This window comes from Hydractinia symbiolongicarpus, chromosome 13, assembly GCF_029227915.1.
Source record: "Hydractinia symbiolongicarpus strain clone_291-10 chromosome 13, HSymV2.1, whole genome shotgun sequence".
Classification (NCBI taxonomy): Eukaryota; Metazoa; Cnidaria; class Hydrozoa; order Anthoathecata; family Hydractiniidae; genus Hydractinia; species Hydractinia symbiolongicarpus.
In genome coordinates this window covers 12,512,671-12,527,610 of record NC_079887.1, presented here as the reverse complement: position 1 = coordinate 12,527,610, position 14,940 = coordinate 12,512,671, and the positions used below count along the sequence as shown (strand labels likewise).

Here is a 14,940-nt window from a genome sequence, read left to right as displayed (position 1 = left end):
ATCCAATTGGTGCAAATATTTCGTAAATTTGTTAGCCTAATTGCATAAATTGTTATTCTACATCATAAAAAATTCAGATCAGAGACCATTATATTCCAAACGCCTATAATAAAATTGGTACATATTTTGCCCAAGCGCTTTAAAAAGGCTTTATAACAATAAAAACCTTCTAGGAATTCTGCAATTTGTTAGGTAGCTAGCTAATTTTACTTTTAACCATACGACAAGACTAAAATTCACCTAAATTGAATCCACTTCAGAAATTAAATCAAAACGTTAACCAGAAATTAAAATCGATCAACCGGCGAGCAGTATTTTTAAGGTTTATCTTGAAGAGTTCTGAAAATATCAAATTCTAATACTGCGATCAAAGTGTGAATTTAACATGTTGTATTAACGCGTCGCAAGATAATATCAATACAGCTTTTTTGTTAAAAAATTCCAGACAGAAAAATTATATGTTTGGGCCTTTAGTCACGAGTTTAATACTTCATTTTTGCTTTCTGACAGATATTGAACATGTATCTTTTTGAGTACATCAAAAATGACCCCATCGCAGGTGCAACAACTTTATCACCCGCACCATCATTTCTTTGAGAACTTGCGTTGGTTAGCAACCACTTGACTATTTCTTATTTTTCTAAAGAAGAGAAAAACATAGTATCTTTTGGTAAATATGTGCAAGTAATTGGTATAGTGGAGATTTTAAGTACAAGATACCTTCCCCACTCAATAATTTTGGGAAAAAAATTGAGGTTTTACTCAACTTATAGTTAAGGCTCACTTTCCTATATAACACTCTTTTCATAAACAATTGATTTTTTACACTTCGCTCCAAACATTATTTAGCTGCTTAGGAAACACATCTTAAATGTTATTTATTGTTTATCTAGATAAGTTTATTAGGCAAATTGTTTATTTTTAAAATATTTATTTCATTTATACTAATATTTATCACATTACCCCAACAAATTTTTTAAGAATTGTTTAAAATTTTGGCAATTTTTCGGGGGATTGTGTAGATTTGATATGTTTATAAAAAAGTGGTAAGAGAATACTATTTAAGTTTTTTTTTAAGGTTCTGTTTCTATTGATAAAAAATACAGAAATTATGTACAGTTATGTGAAAAATATTAAAAAATATAAAATTATATATTACAGAAATGGTATAATAAACTTAAACAGAGCATAGTAAGAAAATCTTAAATACCTTCAGCAATGTAGTGATATTGGACCACGGTTTATTAGCTAGCTAAACAGGCGTATATAACAAACTAGTCGGTAGCCTGTGGATTTACGGTAATCCGTCATTTATATATCGCATTTCGTGTTTCCGTAGAACGGCTTTTTTCTATTATTACCCTAGAGATTTAAACGCGTCGGTACAGAATATGGCAGGGTATCCATAATGGCGAGCATTTTACGAGAAGCGTTTGTGGCATTTAGTAAAACTATTTGTTGGGATATTCTTACACGTGACACAAAAACATTTTGTTTTGATCTGTCAATAACATTAATGTGATTGGTTTTTGTAAAACTGATAAATAAAATAAATGCGCATTGAAATATTCAACATAAGGTAATTTGCTTTTCTCAAACTAAAAAACTTTCCCGTGTCGTTTCCCTGCAACATAAAAACTTTAGAAATTTCATGTATACAAAAAAACATAAAAAACATATAAACATTGACATATAAAATTAATATTTATAATATATTACTTATTTTTCTGCAAACAAAGATTAAAACGTTGGGGAAAAATTTTGGAAAAATCCTTTATATAATATAAATTGCAATTCTTCTATTTTTTTATTTTTTTAAATTTGATTGGCCAAAAAAACTTTAGGTAATTACACTAAACCGCGGTACATGCACTTTCTCTCCTTAACCCCTAGACAAAGTAGGATGCGAATTGGCGTCTATTAAAGCGAAATAGCAGCATGCTGTCCGTCGGTCGTAGTTTCTTAACGCACAACTATGAGATATCCAGATACAGGACCATGTGAAAAAGAATATAATTTCCCAACCCCCAGTGCTTACGTTTACTATCTTTGAAGTAGCAGGTGTCCAGAAATCCGGTTCAAAGTCGAAAGATTTTCGGCGAAAGCAAAGGAAATTTTGGGTTCTTCGAAAAAATCTTGCGTTAAAAGGGTTAAAAAAAAGGGTTAAAGGCTTAAAAAGAGAAAGGAAATTTTGCACTTGAAATAACCCCTCATTTTTTGTATCAATGTTACAGTAAAAAATGCATCTTTAAATGAATTTCACCATAAACCTATTTACACAAATTCAAATGCAAATTCATTTATATGAAGGTCGTACGAAAATATTCACGGTTAAAAACACTATAAAACTGATACTGTTAATCACACAGTGAAAAGACGAGTTTCGAAGTAGAAAGCAATCGTACTTTTGCCCATAGCAGGTTGACATCAATCGAATTGAGGAATTTTGTTCAAGTGGAAGCCAGTTTAAAAAGTTATATTGATAACTTTACAATAATCATTTAATTCTTTCAATGGTTAAATCTCCGCAACGAAAATTCATCAACCATGCATTCCCTATGTTTGGTATTCTGCTGTTATCGCTATTCCAAAACCAAGCGATCAGTTTTATTTGGAGCCGTGCCAGGAGCTTTTTCTTCCCGAACAACTACACTAATTTTCTTAGCAGGCGCTGTAGAAGGTGGAATTCTGTTCATACTTAAGTAACTGCTTTCATCAACTCCAGAAGTATTGGACCTACTTCTTCTACCCTCGTTTTTGAAGTGCTGCCCAGGTGAAACTGGACGGGAACTACTTCTCGAATTAGGTCTTGAGTTTTCTCGACTAACCACTGATATTCGCTGGCTTCTACTGCCCGAACTCGGTGTTGACGGTTGCAGGTTCATGGAGAGCTTTTTCCTTCTTTCTTTATCAGCTTTATCTTTCAAGAATGTATCTCTTTCTTCTTTCTGTACCTCCTGATGACCAGTTAGGAATTCTCTATACAAAAACAAAGCGAAATGCGGAATTCAAAAATTGCACTTTCGGAGAATGTTAATTCTGCGGATTAGTCTGCACTCTCGTGCTTTTCGACTTAGGCGTGTATAAATATGCCGCACTCTGCGTCAGAGTGTTTTCTTACCACAAGGTAGAGACATATCATTATACAGTCCTATTATTTAAACATAAATAAGACGCTATCCTCGAAACACTGTAAGGTCGTGAAACAACTATAACTTTAGACTGTCAGGACAATTTTTTCGGTAAATTTACAACAACATCCAATCATACATTTTTCTTGCTATGCAGTATTGTAATGTCTCTAAAAAAATTGCTAAATTAGACTACCAATTGATTCAATCTGTATCTCGGCCTGTTAAAATATAGTATCCTGGATATAATGACATTTAAGATCGCAAGAGTTCATGCTTCATATTCTAATCTCTGTTGCCGGAAGTAACACTTAAAATAAAACTACCTACTTGTAATTGATTTCACCATCACCATCTAAGTCTAAGGACTTTACCAATTGAAACAATTCATCATGTCTCAAGGGAACACCAGTGTCTCTTAAGCCTTGAACAAATTCTGGTATGGAAATACTCATACTCTTGTCCTTGTCTAACTTTTTAAACAAGTCAAACACACGCATTTGGTTTCCTTTGATGTAGTCCCGAAGAACTTTCATGGGTTTTGGACGCTCTGATGCTTTTTGTGGAGAACCACCCAAACCGCCGTGATAAATGCGAAGCTCTTCGTTTCCTTCGCATAACTTTTTTGATAAGTCCATGAATTCCCTTGTAACTTGTACATCCTGTGAAAGAACAGAATGTGAAATCAATATCTTTTTTTAGGTTAGTTATATACTCCTGAGATTACAAAGCAAACGAAATTACTGTTTATAATTAGCGGGTGTTTTATCACACAAGGTCTTAGTGGAGTTTAGAAAGATGAGGAAAGAGACAACTATACAATTCACATTCATTACCGTGTTAAGGGGCAATGTTTTCGTCATTATTATAAAAAAAATTGTGCCTGATGATATTGTTTGTCTTGTCGAAATTATACGCTGACATTTTTTACAGGGCTTAGGGTGAAAAATGACAGCGAATATAAAGATCCTAGAAACATTGTATTCATTTTGAAATAGAAACAAATATGTTTTATCGAAGTGAAGAGAATTACTGAATTTTATTTTCCACTACGTTACAAATATCATGTTCAAGCGAAATTAGGCACAAAGTGAAGTGCAGTGTAGGTAGACCATGAATTCCATGCTCAAATCCTATAGGCGGCATCTACAGATATCATGGAATAAAGTATTGAGATAAGTATGACTTACCGACAGGTCAACTTCAGCCAACAATGTATTGGCATTGGCTTTAACACCTTGTAATACGCAAATTGCTCCATGTTGAAGTGGATTTTGACCAACCTTAAATTGTAAAAGCAAACAAAAATGTGTCAAATGTTGGACATTTCTTATATAGCTAACGACAATTTTTTTGAATTAAATAATCTCAAATTCAAACAATCGCCAAAAATAGTTGAAATGTTCATGAACTTAATCACGGATTAAGTTTCGGATTGCGAAGCAATAGCCCACGCGACACTAGCGAGTAGCATCAAAATAATTAATACGATACGCCGGGTAAAATTAATAGACGCACCCACCTTTAATACAATAAGTCCCTCATTAACAGCTAAACATTTCTGTAAGTGCAATGCACCAAGGTGTGTGATGCGATTCGAACTAAATGTATTAAAGTACCAGTTTTTAGAAAGCAAAGTCAGATTATTTTTAAAGTTATTACTTAGGAAAATCTTAAAAAAATGAAGAACAATTACACAATGGTTATTAGTTCGTAAATTTCAAGAAAATTAAGTATTAGATATGGTTTAGATATGGTAAATAGGTTAGATATGGTAGATATGGTAGATAGTTTAAATACAGTAGATGTTTTAGATATGGTAGATAGTTTAGATATGGTACATAGCTTCAACATGGTAGATAGTCTAGATATGGTCGATAGTTTAGATAAGGTAGATGATTTAGAGATAGTTTAGATCTGGTAGATAGTTTAGAACTGGTAGATAGCTTGGATATGGTACATACCTTAAACATGGTAGATAGTCTAGATATGGTCGATAGTTTAGATAAGGTAGATGATTTAGAGATAGATCTGGTAGATAGTTTAGATCTGGTAGATAGTTTGGATATGGTACATGGTTAATTATATATATAATTATAATATAGGTAATTTTTACAAGCAGAAATTTGTGGAAATTACTTTAAACTGTAATTCTTCGTTTCTCGAGAAGAAAATGTCAAGTGTCCACAATTCTGTCCCAAGAACTAATTTTGTGAGAAAAGAAAAGAGAAATGAGTAACGATGCGAAACTGGTAGAGAGCGAGGAGAAAGCGAAAGTAAATTGAACAGACATTAGAAAAATATATATAAAAACTGATAGTGTAAATGGTTTGATGAGGATGATTATAGATATTTAAGAGAATAATCTTCTTACATCCCTATAAGCCATCTATCTTCCCTTCCCTATCCTATCTAAAAGTTTAAATTAATAAAACGGCCTTACAATCTTTTACGCGAAAAATTAATTTTTACAAATGGCTGTATGTGGCATGTTCAACGAAAAGAAGTTTTTGACAAATCGCATTACTAAATCACAAAATTTAGCGAAGTCACCAAAATATTTTTCGGTAAGGTAGCTGGTCGCCATTACCACTGTATCGTAAACAAAGGGACGTAAAAGATGTTGCACAAAACACTGTTGTAAAACAATTACGGATTTGAATGGAATTGAACTTTGAAAGGTAAACTTTAAAAAGAAAACTGCACGAAATTACATAGTTAGGTAGTTTCTGTTTTAGTAGAATTGTTTAGGAATTTTCGATTAGAGGAACATTGATCTTGTGACAGTGAATGATAAGGTTCTTTTAAAAAACTTGCATAGCTTAACATATATACCATGAGAGGTATGCAGGTTTTTTACCTAATATTAAGCTGTTGGAGTGAAGTATTATGTTTCAACGATTCCGAAAGTACATATATACCATCGTCTCCGAAACCATTCCAGGATAAGTTAAGATTCTTCAAAGTGGTATTTTCCTAAATAAAACGAAATTAGTTAATAAAAAAAATAATATTCGAGGAGGCTTGAGGTGAAAAGAAATTAAAGTGACTTTGCGTTTCAGATTTTTTTGATAACAGGTTAATGCAAATTTCGTACACGGAATTTTTAAAAAACATCAACTTTTAAAAGCATGGAAAAAATGGCACTTTCAGAGGGGAATTTCCTCGTAGAAATTAAGCAAATTTCATTCTTCTAAATGAAGTAGTGATCAATGACTGACTAAGATCTTTCTAAACTTTTTACGACGGCGAAGTTAAGAATGGTTAATACAATTTACCAAACTCAAAAGAAATGCGTTATTAATCAGTCATACTCAATGTCAGAAAACTACTAACATGAAACAAAAAATCTAACCCTGGAATTCGAATTATTTAGTTAGCTAAGCACGCTATATCAACAACTTCACGGCACAGCTGTAATAAGGAGCCATAATATATTATTACGAAAAGAAGAACATCATACTTTCAATGACTTTGCAATCGCACAAGCACCTTTTTGACGCAGATGATTCCAACTCAAATCAATCTCTTCAAGATATTCGTTCATTGCTTAAACACCAAGAAACAAAAAAGAAACAAAGTTTTAACATAAATACATTAACTTGAAGTTACTGCAATTTGTTTTAAATTAAAATTTGTTAAAACACGACTTAAAAGGGAATAATAAATACTAAGCAATTATACAAATATTCTATTAATCTCAAATTTACACCGACTTTTACCCATTTTTGTAAATTTGATGACGTCATTAGCAGAATTGCTGACAACAGCAATTTTTTGACCAAATTGTTACTTAGAACCTGGTGAGCTCTTTCGGTAAGTTTTATGTTTAATTTTGAACAACTTTAGAAATTTCAGTGGAGGGGGAGGGAGGTTTGGGGGATGAATCACTCTCCCAAGCACTAAATAGGCCAATAGCACAGAAGGAATAGGGTTAGAAAATCACGACAGTACTGTAAACTTTTAGCAAAATGCACTGCCTCTATGCTCAATGGTAATAATGTCCGTACCTATTGCAGTTCTAAAATGCAATCCAGCTTCCTCTCCAAATAAGTTATGACTGACATTAAGATAGCGCAGGCTTGTATTATGCTAAGAAAAAAAAAGAGTTCATTTTATTTCTTAAAAATACCTTTTGTTACCCAGGAGATCTAACAAATCATAACGTGAACCGTAAACGTCAATTCAACATTTGTTTTTCCTTCCTCAAATCCTGTCTTAAATTCTCAAACTGTGAGAATTGACTTCCTCTAATTGTACGAAAAACAAATTCCGAAAATTTCGGGTGATTTTGTTACCACAAGAATTTTAATACAATAACAACCGATTACCGCCGGGCTGTACCGCAAAATATCGCCCAAGGTCTAAGTACAGATCGGGGGCGGGGATCATCGGTTATTATATTATTGTTAAACCGTCTAAGTTAAAAATATCCAAACTTTTTCAGTATCCTCTATCTCTGAAATCAGAGATAGAGGATACTGCACTCACACAAACGCTACTGTGTAATATGTAGCCACTTTAAATACTTTCTATCCAAAAAAAAATCGGTATTTAAAATTACGAAATACTTAGACGTCAATGGATTTCACTTTTTTCCTCACTAACCTCGGCTGAACGCTAATCGTACATTTTTCGATTTGTGAATCAAATCTTACGGCCGGTACGCATTATATTACCGTTGCCTGCAATTTTTGGCGGTTTAGAAATAAATTTGCATAGTAAGCTTACATCTTCGTCAGAGGGTTTGGTTTCTTAATACGGATTTTCAAAATGCCTGAATATCTGTATTGCCCGTTAGCGAAATTCAGACGAATAACAACTTCCCATAATACAACTTTTAACCTAACTATTGCCATTCTGAGAGTTTATGGTTTTTTTTACGATGTTGTATTCGGTCCATGGAAATACTTTAGCACAAAGCACGTTTAAATAACTAACGTACCGTGCAATCGTACAAGAATGTTGTTGCAACCTATAATAATTGCATACAACATTCCTGCGAAATCAAATCGATTTGATTTTGCAGCAGTGTTAAATACAGCGCATTTCCATCATTATTGCTGTATTGTATAGGTTACATTATGCAGTATGTTGGTTTTCTTTGCATGCTAAGCATTGTATGCAACAAAAATAAAAAAAGATCACATAGTGCGTACCGGTCTTTATAGTTAAAAAGTGAAGTAACAGAGAGCGATGGTGTATTTTGCTATATCTGCAGAGCTTTTAAAAATTAAAAAGGTGTATATAAAACATAGAAGATAATATTTTTTACCTCCAAAACTTCACAAATAATAATAGAACTTTTTGTGTCAAGGGAATTACCTAAAATAAGATTTTAAACTGAAATCAAACTATCAAACTATGAAACGATGAAGTTAAAAAAACCAGTATAGATGAAACAACAACCATTACAAGATTCCTACACATGAAAACGAAGCAAAGGTTTCAATAAAAAAAACACAACAACATATTTTTATAGTATTTGCCTACTGTGTATATAATCTCTGTTACTTGTGGAAGGTAACTCTTTTGAGATTTACTTTCCTGATTTACTTCCTACACACAAAAATGCCACTCAACAAAACATTTTTATAGACTTTTTTACTCATTATCACTTATGTATACAATATTGTTCTGACTTTGGAAAAAAAATAAACGCAAATGATTGCCTCGAAAATAAACCGCAACAGGAAAGTCTGCAAACTATAAATTTGAACTAAGCATTTACCATTAAGATATGTAATTTCACCAACATTCAAGATAATTTTATAAGAAGACAAGCTTACCCTGTAGCGAAAGTCTTTTTAATGTATCAGTCTGGTCAAGAATTCCACATATGTATTCAACACCTTCAATTCCAATATTGTTTTCTGATATATCCTGCAAAAACGTGTAAAAGTAAGTGCATAATTTAAACATAGAAACTGAATTTCATTTCATGCTCAAAAAATGAGTAATATTGGTACTGCAATGAAGTTTTTATATACTAGGAAATGTAAAAAAAACAAGGAAATACAAATGAAAAGCATGCACTTACTAACTCGGTAATGTAACAATTCTCCAGCAACATTTGACATAAATCGTAAACACCTTCAGAACCCAACCCATTGTCAGACAAGTCCAAGGCTGTTAAATGAGTGTTTGTCTAAACGTATTACTCTGTTGAGTTAAATGCTAAAAAACCTGTTACAATATATTAACAAAGTTCTGAAATTCAGAAAATAGAAAGCATTGGACCAAAAATCGGAACTTGTAAAAGAACCTATGAGGCCACTCAAGAATCACAACATTAGTGTACACTATAAATGCTCACATCACGTTTAGAGAGAAAATGACAAAAGTTGCTGAAAGCTTATCCTTGGAATTCAACTCAATCTAAACTAAAATTCTGTTTTATTTAGACATTGCCAAAGTTTGCTTCATTTTGGAAAAAAATATGCACACTTTTAAATTGGTTTTTAATTATTAAAAATTAGATGATCCTATATATGACAAAATGAACACAAGCCATGAAATAAACTTTTGAAGAGAGTGACCAAATGACATGCTTTAAACATTTCAATTTTTTTGTTTGGATTTTATGCAGTATCTAAAGTTTTGAATATTATTATTTTATTAAATAAAGGGAGAAAAGAAAATTCCTCCATGCATACCAGTGAGGCTGTTTAGCAAACATTAGTGGGTATCCTACAAAAAGGATGATCAAACGTGCGTGTAGGTGTGTATTAAATGAGATAACTTACTATCAATGCCACCGACAATGCCTTAATGCCCTTTATGCTAAACCCATGATGTGCCATGTTTAATCTGACATTCTCCATATTTCTCAAAAAATAAGAGGCTGGAATGACTCCATATTCTTTACAAGCTGCAATGTATATTTCTTTGTTTGTTCTATGCAAACTGTGTGACACCTCTTCCACCTCTATAAAATAAATAATGGAGAAAAATACAGTTGTAGAATTTGCAGTATTTCAGTACGGAAAAGGTTATAAAAGTTTGGTAATTGTTTTTAAAGTATACATACAGGCTACATTATACGGATGACGATAATAATGATTTACCCACAGCTTATTCAATAAGGTAATGGAGTATGGAACTATATAAGTATTTTTCTCATCACTCATTAAATAGGATAAACTTTTTTACTTCTTTTGCGCTAACTTATGCCTAAATATATTTTATCAAAAACTACAACAACATATAGATTACAGGTATAATGGATAGGGTAACCTTTACCATATAAGCATGCCATTTTTTTTTTTTTTTTGGGGGGGGGGGGGGGTGGTTTTTCTAGTGTCAGTGGAGTTATCCTTAGCATCCTCTGTTAAATTTAATTTATTTTACCATGCAAATTAAATTAAATTTAACAGAGGATGCTCAGGATAACTCAATTACCTGGTATTGTCCTTACATAGCTTGAAAAAAAGGAATGTTTTTATTGTCACTTGTATCAAATGAAGATCGTTCATATGAAGACATTTTTAAACATTTCCTGTGTTTGTTTTATAGCTAGAAAAATGTCAAAAATTTTGTTGGGTCCAGAATTTTTTATTTTTAATGGCCACAAAAAAATGTGCAAATAAGGGTATTGGTGAAAAGACAGTTTTTTCATTTTAATTGTATTAGTTTGATGGTTCAAATTCAAGAAGATTATTATATATCTTAAAATTTACTTATTTGCTGCTTGGATTCATTCTCGATACTACAAGATTTTGCTGAATCATTTATGGTACTGCAAATTCAATATAGTTGCCATTTCTTTTTTTTCCTATAAACCAGATGTCACCAAATAACACTCCATTTTCCTTGCCAAAAAATTGCATAAAGCATGAAAAAGATGAAAACTTTAAAATAACATCCATATATATCTTTTCACTGAAAATAACAGCTTGCCTTATGGCTTTGTGGTGAAATTTATGGACTTCACTTTTGCTGTAGCTGTAGAGTCATAAAGTCTTGAGACCCTAGAAGCTTTGTTTACTCATTTTTTTAATTTATTTTTTTTATATGGACTAAAATCAAATTGGAATTATACATAGTCCATCAGTAGAAAAATTAGGTTACAAAAATAGATATTAAACTGGTCTCCTTAGAATTGTTTCAACCTAAGTACAGGTGGTATGACGCTTAATTACTCTTCCAAAATACTTATAATTTAGAAATCAGTTAGATAACTATGAATGAATGAATGAAATAAATATATATTTCGGTTTACTAGGAGATAAATACATTTTTGATTAAAAATTATGCTCTAGTAAACCCCGGAAACTGCAAAAGTTAGCAGAGCTCGAAGTATGACAGCCACCTTGGACAATAAAAACACACAACTTACACAGACAGACAAAACAAGACAGACAAGCAAAAAATGTGAAAATATTGCAATTGCAAATCCCAAGAAAAAAAGTGGTGTGAAAGTGATTGTGAACAATAGTAAATTTAGGCATAAATAAATTAAACATAATTAGACAAGAATGTATGATTTATTAGACATATAAGGCAAGGCATTCGGACAACTAGACCATGATAGGACACTTTGATGCGTAATGGATTTCAAACCAAATGCAGAAGTACGAACAGCATGCAAATTTATAAGGCCTAGGCTGTTAGCATGAGTATTGTGAGAGTGAGAGAAGTCAATTCACCTCAAGAAGTCAATTCACCTCAAAAAAACCCTGAAGAAAGCACTGATTAACTAGTTAGGGTTTGTCTCCGTGGTTCATACATTATATATTGATTATGTTTGCTTTTTTATTTATTATTTATTTATTTTTCTCTAACTTAACCAGCTATTTAAACATGCTGATATATTGACATTTTATTATTACGAACAGCTAGTTTTTGTTTGTCCTGTCCTGTAATGTCATGTGAAGTCATGTGTTGTTTAATGTTGGTATTGTTCCTGGTTACCAATATGACCCAATAGCTTGCTAACAGTGTTGGTATTCCAGGATAGGTACTCCATAATTTATCCATAGGCCATGTAATTCTTTTCCTATTATTTTTTGCGTTTTTGAATTGAAAAGGTACCAATCAGAGGAACAGGTAGATTGTTGTGAAATAAATTATAAATAAATAATACATTTTGCAATTTCCCAGTATCTGTGAATTTAAGATGCCTAAATCTTTATAATATTGGTTTGCATTTGTTCTATTGTTGGCAAAATTTATAATACATATATCACAATTTTGAAGGACAGTGATTCGGTTCACTTGTAAACTTATGGACTGACCCCAGACTTGGTAGCAATAATTCATCATCATCATCATCATTCTCGGCTTAACGTCCGTTTTCCATGCTAGCATGGGTTGGACGGGGTATATTAATGACCCTCTTCCAATCTGATCTAGACTGTGTTAGATCTAAACTCAACTTCCTCTCTATCACGTCTGTCCTTATAACCTCCTGCCAAGTCTTTCTCGGTCTGCCTCTGGGCTTTGCCCCAGGAACTATCAAGTCTCTACACTTTCTTACCCAATTATCCTCCTCCATTCTTTCCAAGTGCCCCAGCCAATTCAATCTTCTTATCTGGATAACATCTTTAATTCTACAGAGACTTAGCCTGCTTCTTAGCTCATCTGAACTCTTTCTGTCTCTCAGACTGGCATTACACATCCACCTAACCATTCTCATATCATTCCTTTCTAAACGGTCAAGATCTTCCTGCTTCACTGCCCATGTCTCACTACCGTACAACATAACACTTCTTACACAGGCCTCATACAACCTACCTTTTACCTCAATTGACAGGACTCTGCTAGTCAATAAAGGAAGTAACTCTCTAAAATTTTTCCAAGCAGAACCTATCCTGCAAGTAACACTTCTTCCAACACCCCCTTCACTGCCCAACATATCACCTAAGTAACAGAAGTTCTTAACTATCTCTAACGAGCCACTGTTGTACATCATTAAAGCTGGAAATACTTCATTCTCTATAATCTCACCTTTGCAATGCTTGCATACAAACTGTATGCCAGCTCTTAACCTTCCACTAATACTACTGCACTTCTTATGTACCCAATGCTTGCAAGTCTGACAAAAAATTGAGTTACTACCAACCCCTTTCCTGCAAACTCCACAAGGCCACTTTCCAACTACAAGGTCACACTTGGCTGCAATGCTACTTATCATGACTTTAGACTTTGCTGTGTTTACCTTCAGCCCTTTCTCTTCTAGTCCTTTCTTCCACTTCTCAAACTTTTCAACTAATTCTTCCATCGACTCTGCTATGAGAACCAAATCATCTGCATACAATAATTGTTTTCAATAATTGATTTGAGTGGAAAAGAGCATTATAAACTGACAGAAGAACATCCATCAATAATGTCTTATTTGCAATAATTCCATTAACTTTTTTCAGTTTCGTTGCAACTGAATTAATCTGGGACTTCCATCCTAGGTTAGAATCAAGCAGTCAGTTTAGCAGTTTTTCCATTGTATTGAGCAAGTCAATACCTTCAACGTAGCTATAGAGCTATTACTTATTAAATCATACCATCAGTATCTAAATCAGTATCCCATCCACTATCATCATCGTCATCATCATCTTGTTCTTCAATTTTTTTACTGTCTTTGTCCATTCTGGCAGCTGACTTGCTAGCTTATTTAGCGCTATGGATCCAAAAATCCTATGCCATATTAAAATCTTGATGATACGATACAGAGAAATTCCTGCAGATAAGATGCTCCCTAGGATATATATATATATTTAACACGCAATATTAATACTTTTGTTGATCTATAGCTTTGTTTAACCTTCCTATTTTTTAATTGTTATGTTTTTTGATAGTGCTCTTTTGCTTATTTTATTGGTGCCATCATTGAAGAGAAGGTAAACAAACTAAAGCATGCAGTTGTAATTTACGGAACAATTACCTTCTTTGAACGGGCGAACAGTGCACCTAACTTTTTTTGTTCTGTTAAATATGCACAGTTTGTGTTCGCCATGCTGACTTCTTTCTTTCTTGTTTTGTTTTGTGGTAATGTAATTTTCCGTCAATCCATTTTATTTCCCCCTTTTTATCACACCCTCAGGAAAGTAGTAACTCTCAACTGTCCCAAACAATACCAGCTAGGTCAGCAAGTCACACTCTTTCCCCTTTTTATAAAACGCTTCTATTCTGAGATAAGTAGTTCAAAAGAGCACAAACAAAGTAAGAAAGTACTTTGACGTCCCATATCTACTGTATCTGACTAAGCTAATGATCTAAGGCAAAGAAATTAAAAGTACTAGATAGAGGACCCAGCTTTAAAATGGTGGGTTAAGCTAAAACTAACTGTTGACATGGCATTGAACAAGCAAATGAGTGACTAATAAGAGCTGTTGTGCCACACATCCAGGTGGAATGTTTTAGTAAAGATATGTAATATATGTTGTAAAACGAGTAAAGCACGCACAACATTATAGTATTTCTGGTCTAATATTTGTTTCAAAAAAAGGTTAAATGAAGAAAAGAAGATTGTTCTACCAGGCAGCACTTCTTAGGATAGATAAACTGTGTCACACATGCGTATAGATGTAAACTGCATCCCATGACCTAGCTAAAAAAAACACTCAGCAATTTTACTTTGCATAAGTTCTCATGACAGTAATAAAAGTGTAGCATTCAGCATTAAGGATTTTGGTTTAGCGAACTGCATATCACTATTTTCAATTTTTAGCCTAAGCTGTTTCTAACTTCAACATAAAAAAATATAGAATAATATACAAAACTAAATGAAAACCTAAAAGAATAGAAATAAATACATAAGGCAAGCTACAGTTAGCTTGTGTATGCCGGGTGTTGCTTTAAAATTTGTTTTTAG

The 14,940-nt window shown here is 32.9% G+C and overlaps 1 protein-coding gene across 1 annotated transcript; it reads right to left on the bottom strand.

Annotated features, from left to right (window-relative positions):
• Positions 1-1,067: 1,067 nt before the first annotated feature.
• LOC130624268 (leucine-rich repeat-containing protein 74A-like) lies at positions 1,068-14,113 on the bottom strand. Its single transcript, XM_057439847.1, has 12 exons — positions 13,631-14,113; positions 9,878-10,059; positions 9,172-9,279; positions 8,921-9,014; positions 8,407-8,456; positions 7,142-7,223; positions 6,595-6,680; positions 5,992-6,107; positions 4,654-4,732; positions 4,322-4,414; positions 3,462-3,793; positions 1,068-2,979 (listed from the first exon to the last, which is right to left on the bottom strand). The coding sequence occupies exons 1-12, from the start codon at positions 13,713-13,715 to the stop codon at positions 2,583-2,585; spliced, it is 1,704 nt and encodes a 567-aa protein (XP_057295830.1). The 5' UTR covers positions 13,716-14,113; the 3' UTR covers positions 1,068-2,582.
• Positions 14,114-14,940: the final 827 nt, after the last annotated feature.